We start from the raw sequence: 24,269 nt of genomic DNA on the forward strand, positions 1-24,269 counted from the left end.
TGTCCGATTCAATTTGATGCTTCGCAAGAAAAGACAATAAATAGGAAGATCATTACTCAAGGCACACTCATGTCGAATCGAATGGCAGCACAGAAAACTGTCCCCGAATAATAAATAATTTCACTTTAATGTTTATAGTGCCAGCAGTGGGAAAGCCTAGCCTAACAACCCTGGGCACTTGTGTCACGTGATCCCGAGCCGCAGTGCCTGTGTGTTCGTTTAAAGTGCGGGGTGTTACCAGCTCTGAAGGAGGTGAAAGCGAAACGAAAAAAAAAAGGCGCTGTCCGGTGGGCGGGGCTAATGAGAGCGAAAACAATAATAAGGAAGTGGAGCAAACTGACCCTTGCGGAGGTCTCACTATTCAAGCACGCATTGTTTTCTCTCCTACACGACATGGTTCTAAACCCACAGCAACGTTTTATTTTATTTTTTTGGGACATAATTCAGCGATTTAAAATTTCAAAACTCACTAGAACATCACATGTCAGAATTTACTACGAGTATTTTTAATCATTTGCCTAAGGACAAAATGCATAGGGGGTGATTTTATCTATATACATTTGTTTCATAAGGATTAGATCGCCATGATTGATTCAATAGAGAAACACATTGTTATCATGCGTTCTGTCATGGGACTGTGTTTGTAAGAGAAGAAGAAGAAGATTTAGAAGAAGAAGAAGAAGAAGCTCACCCTGAGATGTGTCCTGTCATGGCTTAATGTTCAGTTTACTGGCTTCATGAGCGGATGAAATAATGTGCTGATGAAATGGTAAATAAAACTCTGGGGGTGTTGTTGTTAGCGTTGGGGCCTGTTTAGCGTCTGGGCGTGAGGTGGGGGAGTTGGGGGGGGGGGCGAGGTACCGTCAGCAGCTGCCTTCACTTCCGAGACTTTTCTCAGGATGGGCGGCTCTACAGACCGGGATCATTTCCTGTTTTACCGTCGCTATGACACTCAGTGCTACATTTCCAAATTCAATATTTTGTCACGTTTTTTTTCCTTTTTTTTTTTAGAGTCCATTCATGCTACAATGCTAAAAAGGATTGTTGTCCGCGTCGTCACACAAAATATACTAGCCTAGCATTCTCAGTTAAAACGCACTTTCAAAAAATCCAAGATTGAATTCAGCTCCTCTTCCACAAATCACACATTTAGCTTAATATACATTTTCCTACAAGCAGCGGCCAAATGAATTTCGTCATTTAAAAAAAAAAAAAAAAAACTCTCAGGATTTCATGTGGGCATTTTTTTTTTCCTTTTTTTGTGTGTGTTTTTTTTTTAAAGCAAACTCAAAAGTAAAATTGAAAAAAAGAACAAAAATGCAGAAACGAAGAAAAAAAAAAAAAAAAAGTACCTGCACATGCCAGAGTACAAAAATCCAATAAATACAGAAATTATTGCACAGTTAAAGGCTCCACAAATGTTTGAACTCAACTGACTGATTGTTTAAAAGAAACGCCACATGAGGCAGTTTAGACAGCTTCAGTTGGTGTTCAATGTTTTCACGTTTTCTCAGTTGGCAGTTTCTTAGGCAAAAAAACACAAAATTAACCAAATGTTTTCACAAAAAGAGTATCCAGCTACCCCATTTTGTTTGTCTTTAAAAGTCTGAGTGTCTTGCAGAGAACAGAAATAGCCCTTGTTAGGCTCTCTCCGCTTGTTCAATTTTGACCTCATTGGTCATCAAATGTTCCCCGTGCCACTTTTTCATATGCTTCTCCAGAGTGCTATAGACGCTGAAGGGCATTTGGCAAATGTCACAGCGGTACACCTCTTTGCCGTGCTGGCCGTGCGTCTTCATGTGGCGCGTGAGTTTGGAGCTCTGGGCGCACGCGTAGTTGCACAGGTCGCACTTGTAGGGCCGCTCCCCCGTGTGGCTGCGCCGGTGCACTGTCAGGTTACTACAGTTTTTGAACACCTTCCCACAGTATTCACAGGTGTCGCTCCGTTTCCCGTCCTTGGAGCTGGGGCGTCCGGGACCCCCCAAGTGAGGGGTGCTGCCCCCGCTGGCCGTCCCGCTGCGGCCCGAGAGGCCTCCGTCCAGCAGGTCTCCGGGAGGGGTGGAGAAGCGCAGGCTGCCGTTCTCGGACGAGTGCTCTGAGGAGGTGGCGAAGGGCGATTGTCTGGAGTCGGTGAAGCCGAGAAAAGGGTCTTTGATGAAGTGGCGGGAGGCGGCGTATCCCACCAGCCACTGGGAGTACACGTTCTCTGACGGGATGTGGGGCGCAGGGGGGATGTCCAAGTCCTTCTCGATCTTTATTCTTTTGTTGGAGGAGTTGGACAGGCTGGGGCTGGTGATGGGGGTGGGTTTTCGGGGGAACAGGCCTGAGAAAGAGTCGCCAGAACCGCAGTTCCGGCCATTTATGGTTGTCCTCTCCTCGGGCTGGTGGTGGTGATGGTGGTTCATCTCCCCAGCCACGGAGTCCTCGTCGCCAGTGTCCCGCTGGCCGTCTGAATTCCTCTTGGAGAAGGGCATCCTTTTACGATTGTCGACGATTAAGTTATTGTAGGGCTGTATAGAGTTGAGGCCTCCGACCTCCACCATCTTCTCCAGCGCGAGAGCGTTCTTCTCGTCTGAGGGCGGTTTGGGGCCGTTCTCTCGGTTCCTGAAGAACTCGGACTCGATGCTGAAGTTGGACTCAGGCCGACTCTCGTTCTCCAGCTCCTCTTCCTCCTCCTCCTCCTCCTCCTCTTCGTTGCCCTCGCCCTGGAAGTCTCCGTCGCGGTTCTTCATGCCCTCCCCAGTGATGTCGCTGGTGCCCGGCTCTGGTGAGCTGGTGGTGGACAGCCCGTCATCGGAGCGTCCCGTCAGGGAGCCAGCCTTGTGCATGTGGGTTTTCATGTGACGCTTCAGTTTACTGGCTTGGGAGCAGGCGTGGTCACACAGCTGGCACTTGTATGGTTTTTCTCCGGTATGGCTCCTTCGGTGAACGACCAGGTTACTCTGGAACTTGAAGGTCTTTCCGCAGAATTCACAGGACTTGACCTTGGCCTGTGTCTGTGGAGGAGTGGTGCTGTTGGGGGGCATGGGAGGCAGAGGCGGTGTGCTCAGAAAAGGGGACTTGGGGTCGGGCTGGAAGGGGTTGGGGTTTAGTAGTCGGTGCATAGGGTTGGCCCGGCTGGGGGACAGTGGGGGGGTGGTGCTGTTGTTGTTCCCTGCTAACTCTCGTAAGCGTCTGGAAAAGTCCATGGACTGAGACTCCATGGCCATGGGCGTGAGCCGCATCACCCGCTCGAAGGCACTGGGGTGCTGTGAGATGAGGCCCATCTCCTCGGCACTGAGGCGCTCCAGCCGGTGGGGGTCCAGGTGGTGTCGGGGCGGGGGGCTGACGAAGGGCGGCGTGTTGGGGAGCCGGTTCTCTCCAAACCCCGGGGGCGGCTCACGGAGGAGCGGGCCCGTCATCCGCAGCAGGTGGAAGGGATTGTTCTCGCCCAGGAAGTTGGTGAGAGGGGACTGCGGGATGGCGTCGCTGGGCATGGGGGGGGGCATGGTGATGCGGGGCGTGAGGGCGGCGCTGGAGGGGTTGGACTCCAGGTAGATGCGGATGCCGTGGGTGTTCTGGGCATGCTGCAGCAGGAACCAGGCGCTGGGGAACGGCTGCTTACAGCTGGTACAGATGTAACTGGAGGGCTCGTCCCTGCCGCCTGCAAGACACAGAGAAAAGAACATTTGTTAGATATTCACTCCTCACTTCAAGGCAGAATTTAGAGCATTTCAAACGGCAGCATATTTGCAAAGTGTAAAGTGTTCTTGGGCAAAAGGGAGATGCGATAAGCGTGTGTGCTCCTAGTCTGCCTAATACTTGGCTGCGGAAAGGCCGGCCTCATCATGTTGTCACCGAACTGCTCAGTACTTATCACACTTTTGACAGGTGCATTTTCACAGTCACACCGGATTGGCCCACAGCACAGCCATGTTTAAGAGGTGCTTAATCTCTCCCTTGGTGCAGAGGGGATTTTTTTTTTTCACTCCAAACTGCTGAATTATTGCACTGTGGAGAAGGCTGTATCGTCATCTGGGCTCGTACAAATTTATGGAGAGTACAGAATGTCAAAGTGTGAGTTGAACTTGCAAACGCAGCCAGGAACACGTCGGAGGATTGGCTTGTGAAGATGTCAACGTGTAGAAATTACGGACAACGCGCCAAGAACCTATATAACATCACACTGTATAAGAAGAATAACAAAAAGTCAGATTTTAGGAGTATATCTTGTGCATGTTATATGAAGATGGGGGGGGGGCTGTAATGTAATGGTAACGGTGCAAACGTTACCATATGGACACTGCCTATAGTTGTTTATTTACTGCTTTATAACAATATTTAGTTTAAGGGACACCCAGAAGCAGCTTTAAGTTGTACATGACACTAAAGTTGTGTGAATTATTTGCAATGGTCTGTGAGTTTGTTTTCATAAATTATACCTTTAATTAATGATAATATATTAATGAATACAAAACGGATTCCTGTAGTTGTGTGTATGTGACGACACTCAACACATCCACATTTTTTTTTTACAAATGTGGATTTTCCTTAATATCTTTCCAAAAAATAAATAATTTGATGATCATTTCAAACAGTTCATTCCAAATGCGGAACAATAACCGACTTAATAATCAGCTAATAAACCAGTAATTAACATTAATATTATGCCGCTTACATTTCCCTTATATTGGCACCATATATAAAAAAAAACAAAAAAAAACTGATCAGATTAGAGCGATCGTAACCTCGATTGTGAAACCCCACACCGTCACACAAAAGAAATGGGGAAATAGGTGAAACATTACGTTTTGTTAATTCAATTTGCTTGTGCGCCGAGGAGAAGGCGCGCGAGGCGGAACAGCTGTTCACCTCGGCGCTCCTGTAAAGCCTTTGGACTTAATTATAGTGGACAGCGCAATCACACGCACCCCCCCCCCACCCATCTCTGCTTTGTCTGCACCTTTCTCTCTCTCTCTCTTTTCTCTTCCTTTCGGTTCAAGCCGTTTTATTTATTTTTTTACTGCCGAATCATAAGAGAACACTCCAAAAAAAAAAAAAAAAACGCAAAACATCCAGGCCCCCCTCCCTCCCTCCCTCCCTATACCTCCTCTACTCTCTCGCCTTCTCCCTCACTCAGATATCTCGCTGTCGTCTAGTCGGGAAAAGCTCACGTGAATTCCAATAACAGCAATGCGCAATTTTTTAAAAGGAGCAGAAAAAATCAAGGTAGTAAATACGGGATAAAACAACCACAAGTTAACATCAGTACACGTTAGCTTTGAGTTCATTTGCAAACCTTTTACGTTCTGATTTTGAACATTTCTTAATATATAGATACTACCAAATCTTCCAAAACGCTGTGCACACAATTGGGAATACTTCATTATTAACAATGACTTTTCTACTAGTTTGTAAATGCTTTCTTGGTATGCCAGTATGTACAAAATAAGATATATAATTTCTCTCTCTGTGCAATGAAAGGAATGGGTCGCCGCTTCTTTTTTTTTCTTCCTCTTGTTTTGGGCTTGTGCTGTGACTGTGTTAGAGAGTGTGTGTGTGTGTGTGTGTGTGTGTGTGTGTGTGTGTACGTGTGTGTGTGTTCGGGACTCCCGGGGGATGGGGCAGTCCAACGCAGATGGCAAATAAAGTATGCGGCCCGAGGCGAGAGCACATTATGCTAATTCTAATGTCAGCTGCACTTTAATATACGACTCTATTTAATCACCCCATTATTTCCTATTTCCATATGAAAAAACACAAACCGGAGAGAGTGCAGGGAGAGAGAGAGAGGGACAGAGAGAGAGGGGGGGAGGGGGGGTGTAAGGTGGGGGGGGGAGAGGCCAAGGCAGAGGGAGCATCTCTTTATTTGGTGGACTTCAGCGGGACGTGTGGTTTATTTTGGTCGGCCCGCGTCTCAATGCTGTACCTGCGCGTATCCCCCCGTGTGTGTGTGTGTGTGTGTGTGTGTGTGTGTGTGTGTGTGTGTGTGTGTGTGCGTGCCTGTGTGTGTAGTCCTGAGTTATGGCCTTTACTGTACATGTATATTTACTGGAAGTGGAGCCTGCAGAGGTAAAACTAGTTCACGGTGTTGCTTCCCCCCGACGTGCCGTATTCTCTCACCGCAGAAGAAGAGGCTAAGACTGTGTTTCTGTTTATTTTCTGTTATTGTCATTTTTCTCCATAAAAAAAAAAAAAAAAAAAAGGTGTTATACGGTGCAGGTTTCTTGTGTCGATTTCAAACGAAAGCTCGCAATCCGGGGTGAAAAAATGGGAAATGAAGGCCAAAATGTGAGGAAAAATTGAGTGTCTGGAGTATTGCCATGACAATATTTATGACATATTTAAACCTTTTTGACACAGTATGTTCTGGATTTAATTTAATTTGCATTATCAGGTCCAAAACAGGGCAAAAAGGAACTAAAACTGAACTTTTCGGTAATACTTTATATTAAGGAATGCTCATTAAGTATTAATAAGGTATTAATAAGCATTAATAATATGCTTGTAAAGTATTAACACACTTGTATCTGTTAACATACTAATATGCCATTAATAATACGCTTATTCATAGCCAACCCTTAAACTAACCCTCCCCTTAGCCCTTACCCTAAAATGATCACGAATGCTTATTATACTTAATGTGGACACCTTAATCTTAAAGCGATACCAACTTTTCTAATGTTTTAAGTCATTGTGTGTTTTCTCCTTCCAACATATCCATAACAGTCCCCTTTAAAGCTTGATAAAATCAAGAAATGTGTTAGTAAATTATGAAAACTCTCCTTGTACGAAGAATAAAGCGCATATCGGTGGCGCGTCAATGTAAAGCTATGAAACATTCTGTGACCTTGTTATTGAATGGTATTTTAATCCAAGCCCTCGCGCGGCTATAAAAGGTTATATAAAAAATCATTTGGACTCCTTTAGATCTGACATTGAATGAGCGCGAAACACACTCGGCAAAAATAATAAGCTAAATAATTCCTCAGACGTCCGCGGTGAAAAGTCGGCGAGTGCTTTGAGTCGATTGAAAGGGTTTAATTGAGATGGAGACACAGGCACAAAAGGGGATGATATGCAGAGTCTGTGGTTGTGCAGCAGGAAAACGGACCTTTGCACTAATACAGCATCGGAGGAAGGACATCTCAGGAATCGGATTGTTGGTTGGAGCTATTTCTGAATATTGGATTGAAAATATGTCTTCAATGTTCTATACATGCAACATCTTTATGTGATAATTGTCTTAAATATTCAATAAAGATATTTTTTGGTAACACTTCAGAGTAACTACACGTTTGTTTGGCTTTGCCCAGATCTAAAAGCTTCTTGAGAAATTGTCAGAATAGCAACAGAAATGAGACGAAAACGAGGATGAAAATGCAACAAAAGAGCGACAAATACGTGACAAAAAAAAGCCAACAAAGAATAACAGAAAAGTGACCAAAAAAAGCAAAAACGCAGCAAAAGAGCAACAAAAAAAGCAATGAAAATAAATGTCAAAAAAGTGACGACAACGTGGCAACAACGCAAGAAAAAAGATCCATTTAAATGAGTTTTGAAGGTCTTAGCTTTCAAATGAGGCCTATAGACTACACTTAATAATCCCAAAAAATGCATTAGTTTATTGTGACTAACACCCAATAACTACTGCAGTTAATGCCTAACTCATAATGAATAGTTCTTCACATATTTCATTTATTCATTGTTCAGAAGTTATTAAGTGTTAATAATACTTACTAATATTCAACCATATAACCATTTCAACACAGTACGTTGTATTAAATTTCACTTGGAAAAAGAAAACACCGAAATAGAACTACATGAGAAAAAGTCAAGACCAAAACTGAACGTTTGCTCATTTTAAAGTTATTTTGCGATATATCGTGGTTTCTTCTCAACAAATATCGCGATAACGATAACTCTGCGATATATCGTCCATCTCTTATCGATTCAGGGGAAAGGACATTTCAGGAATATGATTTCTGGTTTAATATTGAATAGAAAATATGTATTGCATCTTCTATATTGTCTATATTTGCAACATCGTTATTTGACTGTCTTTAATATTGCGATAATGATGTTTTGTTGGTGTTTTACTTAATAACACTGAACTAATATTCAACCCTAAAACCATTTCAGCACAGCATGTTCTATTCACTTCCGCTTGGAAAATAAATACCGAACCTTTGACTTAAACAGAACTACATGACAAAAGTTAAGAACTGAACGTTTGCTCATTTTAAAGTTATTTTGCGATATATCGTGGCTTCTTGCTTCACCAAATATCGCGAAAACGATAACTCTGCGATATAGTACACCTTATATCGATTCAGGGGAAAGGACATTTTGAAAATGTGGAACCCGATCTAAGTGGAACGCTCCAACGCTGTATCAACTAAACCACAAATTTGCATATTAACTCCAGCTTTTTTCCTTGATACTTTGCTAAAATATTGTTATCACGATATTTGCGATAATAAAACCATAATTGCAACGTAATTTTTTTTTTCAAAAGTAAATTTTGAGTCCACTTTTAAATTATGTCTTAACAAAATAATGAGATGAAAGAACAAAATTGCTTGTGATGTTGAAAGGGTTTAGGCACAAATATCAAAATAATATCGATATTAAGTCCAGTTATGGAATATGGCGAGCTCCTCCTGCTCTCACAGGCCGATCTAAGCGTCTGAAAGCCTCCTCATTGTTCATTGACTATAGTTGCTTCTTCTCCGTGGTATCAGTGGAAGTGCGGCCTGGCCCTCTGCCTGTGTTTGGCTTGGCTCTCGGTCTCCCTCGCTCGCGCACACAGAAGCTCCACCACGGCGGCGCAACCTGTTTTGGGCCGAGCGAGACGGGCCAAAGAAAATGTGTGTCTTCGCTGAAAATAAAAGGATTGTTCAACAGCCACTCGATTCTTAAAAAAAAAAGCCTTGATGTTTTTGTTTTTTTTGTTGAGATTGTGTGAGGGGACATTGTTAGTGCAGAGTGTGTTGTACAACGAATACGCAAAGTACAATAAAGATGTCAAAATAGCACTACTAGTATTTCTATGATTACACATATTTCCCTATACTCCTACTCCTACTCCTACTCCTACTACTCCTACTCCTACTCCTACTCCTACTCCTACTCCTACTCCTACTCCTACTCCTACTCCTACTACTACTACAGAGGTGGGTGGAACTTAGTTACAAATACACATGTAGCTTTTGAATTAGCCCCTTCTCGACTTCTCGTTTACAGCTTATAGGCCAGTGTATCACGCTTTTGTTGACAGCTTTAAGTCTGCGGCAATGCATAATTTGAAAGCTAAGACCTTGTACCTTCTGAAAGTATCTCTTGTGAGTAAAACACAATTTTGGGATATATATATTATGCGACAAAAAAGCTACAAAAATATGTTAAAGGCATGACCAAAAAGCAACGAGAATGCAACAAAAAAGTTACGATCAGTTTTGTAGGTCTTTGTTTTCAAATGAGGCCTATAGGCTGTAAACTCTAGAGAAGCTTTCAGATTTGTGTAAAGCTGAAATGTAGAAAATGCACTTGGTTAAGGCGTGCGTATTCTTTGGAAATATCCCATTTTTCATGTCAAATTTACATAATTACATAAAAATACATTTATGCTGAAAATGTCGGGCCTGTTTCTACAAAGGTGCAAAAGCGGAAATTGCAAACTCATTTTAAAATGTTACACCCTCAATCATTTTGTTCTGGAACCAGCAATGCAAAAAGTTAGTACTTAAAGGTGCTCTATGTAACATGTTATGTGAGAAAAAAAACCTTGATATTTGTGCACATTTGTGCACATTTGACATTTTGGTGACTCAGTGGCGTTATGGGTGCAGCATGGCACCTTTGCTTTCCCTCACAGTGGCCTCTATGATGCTTCAGTTTGTTTTCGGGGTTCATACCAGAAACTGTCCAGAAAGGTCAAATATGCACAAATATCAAAGTTTTTTTTTTCCACATAAAAAGTTGCATAGTGCACCTTTAAAGATGTTTTGATATCGCTTTAGATTAAGGCGTGCATTAAGTATTAATGAGTATTAGTAATCGTTTTAGGGTAAGAGTTAAGGTTAGGGTTAGGTTAAGGGTTGGCTCTGAATAAGCGTATTATTAATGGCCCATTAAAAGGCCATTAATAAATCCTCGATTTATTAATGGCCTATTAAAAGTATATTAGATAAAAGTAATATACTTTTATCTGTTAACAGATAAAAGTATATTACACAGTGTGTTAATACTTTACAAGCATATTATTAATGCTTATTAATACCTTATTAATACTTAATGAGCACTCCTTAATATAAAGCGTTACTGTTGTTTATTTTTACCAAGTACTTTTGCTTTTGGGTTGCTACTTTTCGCTCACTCTATTACAGTGACTTAACCTCTTACCCCCTGCCAGTTCAGCTTTACCCAAACCTAAAAGCTTCTCGCCTCATTTGAAAGCTGGTTTCACATTTTGATGTAAATACACTTAAATTATAAGTCCCTCCTTCCCAGATTTCTGCAGCTAATCACAGTCTTGTATCCTCCCGCGTTGAACAATGAGACAAGCTTTTCCTGTGAGGTCCAATCAGGAGGGGAGGCGGAGGAGCTTTCACTTTCAAAACTCTGTTCCTGCTCTCTTCATTTTGCAAGACTAAGAAGCGCTTTCTGGTCCAAGAGGGGGAGGAGCTTACTTTCCCATTTCACCCCATCACTCCTCACTTTGCAAACTTACAGACTATCACTTTAAGAGGCTAAACTTCCTTCGCCGCAAAAGGGATTGTTCTTCACACTGGGGGGTTCCATCTTTTACTCTAAAACGTGCCGGTCAGTTACATTCCGCTCTTAAGTTACAAATTTAGCAAAATAACAATCTCCACAGCTGCCGCATCAACTCACGAAAAAAAAAGAAAAAACGGATGAGAATATGACAGTGTTACGCAATTACCGACACACGCAGCCCCGCTCCTCTTCCTGGTCGGGTTTCACACCATATAAAACTCATTACTGCCTGATTCCAGTTTCTCTATGATTCAATTTGCCATAATTACTGCGGCGGTGGCTAATAAAAAAGGGGAAGAGAGAGGGAACGGCTAGCGATTCGGTGCTAAGGTCAACTAGCAGTTAGCGGCGTTCATTTTCCTCTCAGTGTATTCATCTGGGGCGGCTAATGGCCCAATTTTCTCCACCCCACACCCCCCCCCCCCCCAGATCCTCGATAAATATTGCTGGAATTACAGGTTAAATAGCTAAATTAAATCAGGGCTATTACGGATATGGGAGGGAGACGGACGAGCGGAAAGGGAGGCCGTAGCTTTAGCGGATCTGTACAATTACGCGGCGGAGTGCCAATTGGCGCAAATGACGCGAGTAATGCGGCGAGTGTCACAGGATTATTGCGCGATAAAAAGGGAAGGAGGATTGCAAATGTGATATTCGCCGTGGTCAAAGGAGGAAGAGGTGGGGCGCGAGGGGAGAGCGGACCCGGAGCATGTGTAAACCTCTCATCCTCTCACTTTAGCCGCCGTTTTCTCCAGATCAGATTTAGCTTCTCGAATGGAGAGTTTGGCCTCGTTTCATTTCTTATTTATTTCATGTCATTTACTTTCTTCTCGTTGTTTCATGGATGGCTTTACATGTTGAATGAAAAGGAGCACAAAAAAGGCAAAGCTAGGTGCCCCTTTCTCCAAGCACAGAACAACATATAAAAGATTGTTTGTTGTGCCATGACAATATGATTTGAAAGCTAAGACCTGCAAAACTGTTTATTGGTTTATTCGTCCCCTCCTGGAACCGCCACCTTAACATGGTGGAGGGGTTTGAGAACCTAAAGGATCCTGGGAGCTCTGTTGTCGGGGGCTTTGTGCTCCTGGTAGGGTCACCCATGGCAAACAGGTCCTAGTGATGGTTCAGACAAAGAGAGATTCAGAAGCCCCTTATGAGAGACCCACAGGCCCGGGTAGAACCATGAGGCCGTCCTTCTGGAGACCCACCACCTGCAGGAGGAGCCATGAGAGGCTGGTGCAAAGTGACCCCACAACCCGGTGACGGAACAGTGGAAGAAAATTAATGGATGGATGGTTTATTTGTACGGACAGGGCATGTTAATGAACAAGCCACACCAGAGTGTAGCCTTCCATGCTCACTCTCACACACTCTCATTCATCCTGGACTATTGTACATGTTTTTAGTGGTAGGGGAAACCGGAGTACCCGGAGGAAACCTACACAGACACAGGGAGAACATGCAAACTCCAAATAGAAAGGCCCTGTTCAGGTGGGAATCGAACCCGGGACCTTCTGGCTGTGAAGCACGAGCGCTCACCACTGTACGACCGTGCCAAATATCACATTATATGAAGCGCTTTTGTCGTGTTTTTGTCAGTTTTCATCACATTTTTGTCAGTTTTTTGACACTATGTTTTTGTTTTTTCAATTAGCTCTTAGATTTGAGTAATGCTGAACTGGAGAAAATGTGCTCGGTTCAGGCGGGGGTTAAGGGATTAAAAAGACCTGGGATCTACAACTATCTCAGGAGCTACCAGCAGCTATCAGCCCAGGAAATTGATCAATAAAATAACATTCCAATGAAGAATATGTGTTTAGTTTTGTATGAGAGCTTCTGGCCTCCAGTGTCGGCCTGTCACGACAACACAATTTGAAGTTCGATATATTGAGGCAAAGAAAACATCGGCATAAACGTTAATACTGAGGACCACCTGACGCCACTGAAACTAACAGGAAAACACGGAAATCTCAGGAATCTGAAAACGTCCCGCCCCCTTTTCCCCCCCGACTGTAAATGTAACCTTGCACGGCTAATGTCCTGTTTGTCCCGATCATAACAGCCAAACAATTACATGCAAATCACGCCAGCGCCGCCGTCTGTGGCCTCAGACACAAAAGCTCCCTCTTTACACGTGTTTTTACCGGACAAAGATTCATGCGCCACTTTAAAAAAAAGGAAAAAAAAATGGATTAAAGTCCGCCTGCGTAAAGAAGCATTTATTCCCCTTCACTCCGTCTCGATTCTAATTAGATAATTTCAAAACACAGACCTCATTTGGCGCCGCGCTCCCTGTACTTTTTCTTCTTCTTTTTTTTTTCATGGTTGTCTCTTCGTTTTTTTTTTTTTTCAATGAAGTGGTTTGGAGTGCAAGAGGTTTTCACGTCATCTAACAAGCCTCCGCAAATTGGCCTTAATAGCTCGCGACTAGATTGACTACAGGACCACACAGCGCCCGCTTAATTGTATTACTGTACGGAAATGAAAATCCAGCTCGTCTTTTTTTCTTTCTTTTAACTAAAGCCAGTGTGTTTTATCTGGTGTGTGCGCCGTCACTTGACAAAGCTATTACATGTGCGAAAAATGAAAAGAAGTTATAAATGTGTGAGGTTTTTTTTGGATGGGTTTGGATTGTTTGACTCTAAGGGAATACGATTATGTGAGGAACGGCAGACAAGTTGTGAACTTTAGGGGGTAGAGAGCAAAAGGAAAACAATACCATTTCAGTGGCATGTTACATAAAGATATAATAACATGAAAGGATGGAAATGGCATTGTGTGTATTAACATGTTGATTACACAGCTTATTTTCATAGTAATATGACAAATTTTAAACCAGCACAAAAACTGTGTAACACCCGATGATATGGCTAGTGATAATAATATGTAAACGTGGTATCATCCTTTGTTTTAAGCTATTATTGTGCTGCAAACTAAAAATCTGATGAATCAGGAGTGAAGATATTACTGCACGGATGTCGAAGTGCTCCTAAGGTGTTATTACGCCTTACAATATAGTCCCCCTTTTTATCCGCTTAGAAAATCGACATGTTTCATTTTGTGTGACTATACTTGGATCATGTAACTACTCATGTAACTGTATTTAAATAGGGAAAACATGGAAGAGCTTGGTCGCTTGGAACTTCACCCCTGTTTGGCCGTATAGAGGAGAGGAGGAGAGTCCTTTTGCATGACTGAGGGCTCACACAAAGACCAGACAGGTACGCATCAACTCGTCTAAGCTCAGGTAAGAACATATCTCAGTATGTAAAAACTGTGGCCTGTTCCTTTAAGAATAAATAAGGTGTAGTTATTATGAAATGTTATAAAAGTCCCTTATCAGAGTCCACTGATTGATTGATTTACACCAGCTCCCCTTCCTGCCCTATAATCCAGTCAGTGCTTGTGTTTCTTGCCAATACCTTGAGTATAGAATATTATTTTGATTTTCTCTTTAACTTTTCAGATCGAGCTCAATGTGTTTCTGAACCCGATTGCATTTGATGCAAACGGAGAAAATCTATCAATAGATGAATCTTGTCAAGCTTATGTTGAAATGTAAAACGCCTTTGCAGAGCTACTTGCAAACTGAAAGAGAAAAAGTGAACAGATATTACCTGTAGCGGGAGCTCACCACACTTTCCAAGTCACTTCCCAAACAAAATTGTAATTTCTACACTAAATTTTGTTTGTTTTTTGTTCTGGACTTGTTATATAGCTAATTATTAAAGTGCACATGACAGGTTTCAATGCTTTTTAAAATATGACTTATTTAGATAGACAAGAGTTGTGAAGAAAATATTTGATTTTTTAAGCTGCTGACAGGAGGTGACACAGATAAAGTTCCATAGCAGTTCATAACATGGTCGGCACGGCAACAGTTTAAAATGGTTTTCCTCTATCTATGTCACTTCCTGTCGGTGTCCAATAAGGAAGTGAAAGTAAAAACATCATAAAAATTGTCAAACTAAAGAAAGAGGGGCAAAACATTTTATAAATTGTGTTAAAGATGTTTTAGCAAAAATTGTGTTGAATGTGCCATATGCAATTTAAGCTGTAACTAAATCTGTTTGTGCTCAAGTATCCTCAAAGTCGATCTTTTTTAACAAAGAGTGACTCACGGGGGTTAAATTGCATCGCCTTGTACGAGCTAAACACACACTACACGTTTCAGTCTAAAGTGTTAAACATTGAACAACAGTGTCAGGGAGAAGTTCCCGCTCCTGCTCTAATTCTATCTCCTCTTTTGGATCACAGTAGTCGAGGCATTTCAAAGGTTGATGAGCGAAATCCGCCCAAACTCTCCCTCTCCCCCCCCTGTGATATTTCCTTAGCCGGCGTTGATGGACATCTGCTTAACTCTCTTTTTAATTTAAGCCTCGTCTCTCGGGCGCGATCTCCCTGACAGTCGGATCGGAACAAAGCCCGCGTCGGCATTTCCCGCTGAGCCGCTCGATCGCTACAGGACTAACCCAGATAAAGTTAACAGGTAAAAGCGTCAAAGCGTTTATTTTTATTGTCTCTCCTCAGTTCTCCTTCTTTATTTTTTTATTTTTTTATAGCGCTGTTTCTTGGACTCTTGCCAAGCCCACGCAACCTTCTTTCATCGCAGCATGTGTTGAACTTTAGCATCAGCGCCATCTTCTCTGCATGCTGTCCTGCCAACAAAGGATTAGCGTTTTGTCAGGTAGCCTATGTGTGTTTATTTGACAAGGCAGGAAACAGAATGGAGAAGGAACGAGGGGGCGGGGGCTGGGGGGGGGGGGGGGGGGGGCGACATGTCATCTGCAGTGAATTTTAAAAAGGCTTAACCGATCATAGGAAAATTAGTGCATATTTTAGATCACCGGGGAGAACGTCAACACTGCGAAAGTGTCGAAATGACGTCAATAAAACAAAAAAAAAAGCAAACGTGGTCCAAAAACAATATCATTGTGTATGCCCCTGTTAACAAATTAGGAGGGGATTACCAGAGGAGAGTGCCAGAGCATACCGGCTAATCCCGCCAACAACAGGGACGGCCCCGTGCACCGCTGCACCTGGGGAGCGCTACGGAGGGGTGTGGCGGCACGGAGAAGGAGAAGAAGAAGAAGAAGAAGAAGAAGAAGAAGAAGGGGGCTCGTCCTGTCAGCGGTTCCCCGGATAATCCCGGGTATAAACACACCAGAGAGCACCTGCGCACTTGCGGGACGGTCGTCAGGCGTGCTGCGCGAGGGGGGGAGTGATGGCGAAGGCGGGGAGGACATTTCAGGACAGTAGTTAGGAGGAGGAGGAAGGAGGAAGAAGAAGGAGGAGGGAGGAGGAAGGAAGGAGGAAGGAAGAAGGAAGGAGAAGAAGGAGGAGGAGGGAGGAGGAAGGAAGAAGAAGAAGGAGGAGGAGGAAGAAGGAAGGAAGAAGAAGAAGGAGGAGGGAGGAGGAAGGAAGGAAGGAAGGAAGGAAGGAAGGAAGGAAGGAAGGAAGGAAGGAAGGAAGGAAGGAAGGAAGGAAGGAAGGAAGGAAGGAAGGAAGGAAGGAAGGAAGGAAGGAGAAGAGGAAGAAGGGTTCTGCTTTTGTGAATAGCATAGCACAGGGTGTAGAATTCCAAAACGGCCAGTACTTTTCCCAAATCAATCCAAATGAAAACACTCAATGCCCGTTGTCATTTCCAAGGCCGATTAGCATGTCTGAAATATCATAACACAAAAGCAGAACTGTGAATGAAAAAATAAAGGAGGACTTTCCAAACTATTGAGACGTGAACCTTTTGTGACTGAACTTTGCCACCGTTGTATTCTCATTTTTCCCTCTAACCTCAACCTCGGGAACCTCGAACTACAGCTGCCAAAATGAAACTCAAAAGAGGAACAAATCACAATGTTTGAATATGTTCACCTACTGAAGATAATCTTTTCAGGTGTGAGAAACTTGAAAAACATGACCAGGTGTCTTTAACCTCTGAACCCCCGCCTTAACCAAGCACATTTTAACCACCAAATCTAGAAGCTTGCAGCCTATAGGCCAGTGTAACGCCTCATTTGAAAGCTAAGACCTGCAAAACTCAAGAAAACTGATGTTTTTCCTCGTATTGTTGCAGCATTGTCGTCACTTTTTTGACTTTGTGTTTCATTGCTCTTCTGTTAGTTTTTGTCATATTTTTTGCCACATTTTCATCACTTTTTGTCACAATTTTGTGGCTTTTTTTTTTGCGTTTTCATCATATTTCTGCCACTTTTTCATCACTTTTTTCATCACATTTTTGTCTTTTTTTTCCCCATCACATTTTTTCTTTTTCGTCAAATTTTTTCTCTCTTTTTTGTCACATTATTTTTTCTCTTTTGTGTCAATTTTTTCTCTCTTTTTCGTCCCTTTTTTTTTCTCTTTTTTCACATTTTTGTCTCTTTTATGTCACATTATTGTCACTTATCTGTTGCCCTTTTGTCGCACTTTTTGGCTTTTGTGTTGCGTTTTTGTCACACATTTTCATCACTTTTTGTCACTTTTCTGTTACACTTTTGCTGCATTTCCGTCGCTTTTTTGTCACTTTTTCATCCACTTTCTGTTGGACTTTTGTCACTTTTTTATTGCTCTTTCACACCTCACTTTTTCATCGCTTTTTTGTCTCGTTTTTGTCTTTTTTTCAAGAAGCTTTTTTGATTTGGGTAATGCCAAACTGGGGAAAATATGCTCGGTTCAGGTAAGAGGTTAAAATTATATAGTCCTTGAATGAGTGGAGTGAGTTTACATTATTCTAGCTGAGCATCAAGTGGCTGTTTTATTTCTTTCCGTTTGTTGCTTGGTGTATCTAAAATGCGATGACTGTAGCAAACATTTGTCTATGAAGCATGAGTCTGAAGTGAGGCATTTTTCAGCGAGGTTTTCCCTGCGCTGACTCCTTCTCGACCCTCCCTCCCTCCCTCCCTGCCTCTCGCCTGCCCCGGCTTTCATCTCCGGAGCTCCTGTCATCGACATGTTGTCAGGTGACGGCTTGGCTCGGCCTCCTGAGCCACAATAGAGAAACCGTGCCACGAGCCCCGATTCCAACACAGTTTTTTTTTTCTTTTCTTTTTTGGATCTCCTCCTCCTCCTCTTTCCTCCCGACGTCTCCCTGTCGCCTTCCCCATCCAAATCCACTCTCTCTGCTTTCTCCTTCTTATAAATCGTGTCCAAATTGAGCGCTGCCAAGAGGGAGTCTCCTGGAAGCCGCATGCGAAAGCCCCATGATGTAGCTGTACCTATTTTGTCAGAATAAGACGTATTACACCAGACACGAGCATCAGAACTGGAGGGTGACTTTCTTTCTCTATTCGTGGGTAATCAACAATTGAAAACATCACTACTCGATCCTTTGAATGGTCAAAAGTCTGAAAATGGATGGCAGTCATTTGTTTTGTACTGTTCTTTTGTTTAAAATTGACATATCATGCGTAATTGAGGCTAAAAAACATTATATTAGGCACATCAGAGTTGATATTTTACACTTTAAACCTTGAAAAAATGTTTATATAAAGGAAGACAGTAAGAAGTGAGATTTCCAACTGGACTGGGGCGCCCCCCTCAGGCAGCAGGTGGAAGGACACGTTATAAAACAGTGAAGGAAAGCTTTCTAACGACAAGCAAGCAAATCCATTAGGGATGCACCGATCCGATACTGACACTGAAACAAAAGTACGATATCGGGTATCGGCTACAAATATCAGAAACTGAACCGATACTAGTTTTGGCTATCACTGCTTTAAAAACACAACTTTCAGACTAAATTTAAGAGAATATGAACATGCTGTATGTCATTTTGAAGCTAGGGAATTCAATCGCCGTGTTTAATCTCAGAAAATGTATTGTTGCCCGGTTAGCAACAGAATGCTAAAGCTAGCGGGAGCATGCAGATGCTAGCGGCGACTAATCAAGGCTTGGTCAGAAACTATGACCTAATAAAATACATAAAGTAGCCTAATAAAATAAACTTGGCCAATATCCTGTCCTAAAGATAGTGTTGAAAATCCAGTGATCCTTGTTAAATGTTTTCCATTATTTTATTAACAAATATAATTCATAATTGATCTGTAACATGACAAGACTTGATCTCACGTTGGAGATTGGACCAGCCACTTTTAAGAAAGTATGTTGGTATCGGTTAATATTGGATATCGTCAGATACTCAAACCACCAGTATTGGTATCGAAAGGGGGAAAAAATGGATCGGTGCATCTCTAAAATCCATGGTGCTTTGATGAACACATTTTTGTGAGGAACCGGTTTGGTGATAAACTATGGGCTCTGACAGCTTTGTGCTCCTTCAATGACGCAATAAAACGCAGGAAATACCAATCAGGGCGATTCAGCAGTAGAAGAAATGTTATACTATGGTTACAAGCTTAAAAAAAGGTCAATTTTATGTCTCCTTTAAATGTCATTTTTTATTAAACTTCTCTAACTGAGACAATAAAGTCGCTGCCATAGATGGAGAATTAAGCCGCAAGATTAACATCATAACTTCATTGAACTTTTCTGAGTTTCTAAAGTATATTTACTTCTATAATAGTGCCACCCAAAGATAGACACTGGCCATTGCAGCCACTCTTTCCTTTTCACACCACACTCCACATACAGTATAATCTTCAGAAAAACTTTGCCCCCTCACCACCACCGCCTTTTCACATCTTCTTTGTAAATGTAACCTTTAATGTCTACTTAAATACCGTGCTCCTGCGCTAAAAAGCTGAGCCATATCTGAGTTTTTCACCTTTCGCAAACCGCAGGAAGTTCATAATGTCGAGGGAGTAAGAAGGAGGAGGAGGAGGTTAGGTGTGGGGGGGGGGGGGGGGGACAGCGTGGTTTTAGGAGTGTTATGGTCAGACTGCACTTGTTTATATAGAAATGGCAGAAGAGAATTAGTGGCGGGGAGCGAGGAGAGAGAGGAGATCCAGACCAGATGGGGGTTAGCGCGGGGCAGTGCGAGGGGACAGGACCGCGCTGGAGACCCTTATAAGGCCAAGAGACAGGGATCAGCGCGGCGTCGGGACAGTGGGACGCGGGACATACAGTACCTGCGGGGAGTTCACTTTGAAGTGGATTCAGATCACGGGGGCCCGGTGACCATACACAGCCCTCAAATCGATCCTTGTTGACCTTTAGGCATCCTACTAAACTATCAAACAAGACACTTTTGTGCGCTATTTCCATACTATAAAATACCTTTAAGTGTAAGGCAGAGCTGGCATTATTGTTCCAAAACAAAATCTTTGCCTAATCCATCCAATTGAATGTTACATTAGGGGGCGACACATGGCTCACGATAATTAACGATACGCCAATACTGTGATAATCGATATATTGCACACAAAAAAACAGCGATACATCACAATTTTTACAGAAACATGTGATATGTAACCTCTTTTTTTAACATACTACATATTACTCACATATTACATTTGTTTTCATGTGCATTGTACAGAAAATGGGTCTACAGATCTGTCAGTAGCCTCGCTTCATTTATTTTTAAGTAAACCAGAAACCACAGTCCTGTTGCCCAAAAGGAATAAATGCAGTACTTTTTCATAATTATAAAAACTAATATTAAAAGTCATATATGTGTGTGTGTAAGATTATAACGCTCAACTGTTCTGACTGAATACTTCACAGTTATTGGCCTTCTATTGACTGAAGCAAAAGTCATCAAAAGTATCGAGATCTGAACAAAAAGTATCGAATCGTCCCACAAAATATCGCGATATATCAGAAAATCGATACATTGTCACAGAGAATCTAAAGTACTTCTTTTTAGGATCTAATTGTTCAAATAAATTGGATTGTCAATGTGATCAATGGCTGACAAAAATAGGGCACGGTCACAGAGACATTGGATCCAGTAACGTCAGATGAGACTGAAACGCTATAGTAAGTGGCTTCATATTTACTTTTCTCTCTCATTGTTTGAATTGTCCTAATTGGTAATTGCAGTACACTATTTTCAGTTGTCCGAACGACCTCAGACCAGACATAAAAACATAGACTATTTAAGAACAGAGTCTCAGCTAATTATCTCTCATTTTAAAGCCGACGCTATGGGTTATCGTCTTCCCATGCAAACCTTTCAGCACACAGCGTTCTCATATTTAAGATGCAACATAGGGAAATATGGATGTCGCACTTTTCCGTGGCTTCATGTGGCTCACAGTGTAGAAAAAGTGCAGCAAAATGGCACCATAGTTTGCAAGGTAAGCCCACAGTGCAGAGACTATTCCTCCACCTCGTCATCACAGGCGCTTTTCTATTTTGAAAAACTACTGTTATTTTTATGAGTACAGCGAAGGAGCAGTACTTCTTCTGTCTCCCCAATAACTGGAAACAGGCCTGCTCCCATAACCGCTGCAATCTGTTTTCATTTGTCCTGCTCCATACGTCTCACACACACACACAAAGAAGGAGAGAGAGAGAGAGAGAGAGAGAGAGAGAGAGATCGTAGCAGTTTTTGAAGCGTTGCCATCTTTTTGGAAGAGAGGAGACTTTGTTGTTTGTGAAGCTGCTGAAAACTCAAACAATTTAACCTAATTTTTGAATTGCGAAAGACGGCATTTTCCATCGTCACGTGTCGAATTCCCACAGCAGATTTTGACAGCTTTGAACGCGCAAATCCCACTTTTCTTGGTAATTCGGACACAATCAAGCGTAGCGTGTTCACTTTGTAGCTTGAGGAGTTGTGGGTCGCCTAATTTCTTCTAGTTTTATGTAACAAAAATGGCAGAGAGCTGAAAGCATGACGCGACCTAGGTGGAATTTATCCTTGAGAGATACAGTATACAGTCAGAGATGGGTCGAGTATCCCAAATATTTACTCAAGAAAGAGCAAAACATTACTTGGGGAAAATTTTACTTGAGTAATGTGAGTAACTGTTTGAATGTAAAAGACTGATTTATGTTTCATTGTGGCATAAATTATGAGAAACAAAACATTAAATCATGCAACAATTGTAATATTAAAAAAAAAATGCCATGAAAACATATAAAGAGCAATTATCATGAAGAATGTATGAAACAAAACAAGCGTCAAAATGATGACTTGCCACTTAAAGCAGAGCTAAGTAACTCCATACGCGCCACTGCAGGTGTCGTAGCATGTTGCGTTTTTTTTTACTCATTAATTGTCCATGAGAGTAAATACTACTCTGACAGAAAAGACAAAAAGAGGAATATTGTACTTTCTATTACACAATGGAGATCATTTTTTTCACTCAAACTTGACTGTAAATACTGTTTAAGTGGTGTTAGCCTGCAGTTAGCTTTATCCGTTAGCCTGTTAGCTTCTTCTTCGTGATTCCATTAGTGTGTATTGGGGCCTCTGGGTCGGAGCAGTGAAAGTTGCAAGTGTGGTTTTCTGGCCAGAGACACCGGGGGCGATGAAAGACCCCCCAATCATCCCTTTAACACTTGTATTACCCCCAGAGAGACCACAAAAAGGGTTAATTAAGGTAAATAAGTTACTTAGTACTGCTTTAAAGATTTACTCATAGTGGCATGAGTTACTTTTTTTTTACGCATTTTACTTTTACTAAAGTAGTAGTAAAAAGTACTGTATGAAAAACGACTTGCAGAACTACAGTTGCATCAAAAAGTTACTTTAGTAACTTGAGTAAACATAACTGAGTCTGGATTTGGTCAAGATGATATTTCTCAACACCATCAATAGAATGACTAGAGTTTTTTTTTCTCTTTACATCACCATGTTTACGTAAATGTTGGCAGATTTTGTTCAGAACTATACGAAAGTACATAAAAACTGGACCCTTTTAGCGTATGCAGTAATGGAGAAACCCCTTAGGGAGCTACTTGGAAACTGACTTCTTGCTATTGACCAATCCACCAGCTTGGTACTTCTGGCCAATGTCCTGGTTCCAGATCTAAAGAAAGGAGTACGCTGCGGTCAACTGTCGCCCGCTGACAGGTTGGCACAGAAGGAAGGGTCATCAAACTTTCCATTTTACCATATGGAATATCTCAAGCTGCTAAAGCGGACACATCAGGCTTGATTGTGGCTTATACACATTCATTTAGCCACTTCATCGGTGGACTGTGTTGGTCAGTTGGAGATATGAAGAAGAACGCACTTGAGAGGATTTGTTTATGATCTTTGACAAATGAGGACAATTCTGCTCACTTTATTCTCAAAACTGCACGAATGAGGTGAAATAGGGAGCGTCAAGAAAGATCAAGAAATGTATATTTGCTCTTTAAGGCCAGGTTCAGGAAAAAGCGGCGTTATATAAAGGCAGGAAAGGTAAAGGCGCTGAAGGAGAGGGTTAAGTGGTGGACAGGGGGAGGAGGAACCAGACAAACTGGAAAAACCTCTTTGTCATCGGACCATTTGACAGTAAAGCAGCACACGAGAGAGAGAGAGAGAGAGAGAGGGCGCAAACTTAAAAGTGGTGCGCGGCCATAGCTCACTGGCGGTACGGCAGCCAAGCACAACAAAGACGTGAAGGGGCTGAGAGCGGAGAGACAGCGCGGAGGGGGAAGAATGCTTTTAAACAAATCTTTTCAGACTCAAGGGCTAAAGAGTTAGACGTTTGGCCCCAAAGACGGAACGGTTTTCGTATGAAGTTTGATGAAATGGACTTTGACTCGGCTGGTTGGAAAGGAATGGAGACTTTTCACCTTTTAAAGAAACTCCATATTTTTTATTGCTTGAGGTTTCAGAAGGCACTTACGTTAAAGCTTTGAGCAGCCCAAAAAGCGGTTGTCACACATTGGCCCGAAACATCTGTAAACACCAGCAAAGAAATGATATTATCTGGTCTAAGGATGTGTCTAACGTATATAGAAGTTTCTGTGGTCTGTTGAATCTCTCTCCATTGAAATCAATCTTCATTTAGTGAAGGCCGGAGTTCTGCTTTTTTATACTTACAGTCTCATGAAACAAACTGAGGAACACAAAAACATTTATTTTTTTTCCAATAAATGTTGGCCTTTTAAATGTCTTTTGCTTTTGAAAATGGTAAAATAAAGGCCTTTTATAACTTTTTCGAGATGCTTGTGGAAGCTGTTAACCCAGAACAGATCAATACTTAAAGACTTGTGTTACTTTGAGAGAGTTTTAGTGTCTTTTAGCAGCGGAAACTCTCAGGCAAAGCAGATACAGTGACTTGCCAAACACTACAAAAACTGAAAATCGAGCATGGGTTTAAATGACTTGAATTGAGAATATGAATCTTGATGCTTGTAATGAGAAAGTAAAATTGCCAATGGGACAATTGTCTTACGGCATTGGCAGAAATAAAGACAAAATCAGAGGTCGAACGGTATGGGTTTTTCTAAGGCCGATGCAGAATATTGGGATTTTTTATGGCCGATGCCGATATTTTTAACCAATATTACAAAATATAAAATAGTGGCGGTTAAAACTAACTAAGCAATGGGATTCTCCAGGTTCTATGCTTCAAGATGACATACAGCATGTCCATATTGACTGAGGTTTAGTGAAACTTATATTTAACAAACTTGTATGTAGCTAACCAAGAAAAAAACGCTTGTTTGGA

General features: G+C 42.1%; 1 protein-coding gene across 2 annotated transcripts in view; it reads right to left on the bottom strand.

Annotated features, from left to right (window-relative positions):
• Positions 1-1,327: 1,327 nt before the first annotated feature.
• The window catches only part of bcl11ba (BCL11 transcription factor B a), a 65,306-nt gene continuing 42,364 nt past the window's right edge, over positions 1,328-24,269 (bottom strand). The window contains exon 4 of one of the 2 annotated variants that reach the window (XM_079573414.1): positions 1,328-3,643. In XM_079573414.1, the coding sequence (XP_079429540.1) occupies positions 1,641-3,643 (2,003 nt within the window). In that variant the 3' untranslated portion in view covers positions 1,328-1,640. The remainder of the gene's footprint in view (positions 3,644-24,269) is intronic. The other variant, XM_079573415.1, reaches the window with a different exon arrangement.

Source organism: Gobius niger, assembly GCF_951799975.1.
Source record: "Gobius niger genome assembly, chromosome: 16".
NCBI classification, from domain to species: Eukaryota; Metazoa; Chordata; class Actinopteri; order Gobiiformes; family Gobiidae; genus Gobius; species Gobius niger.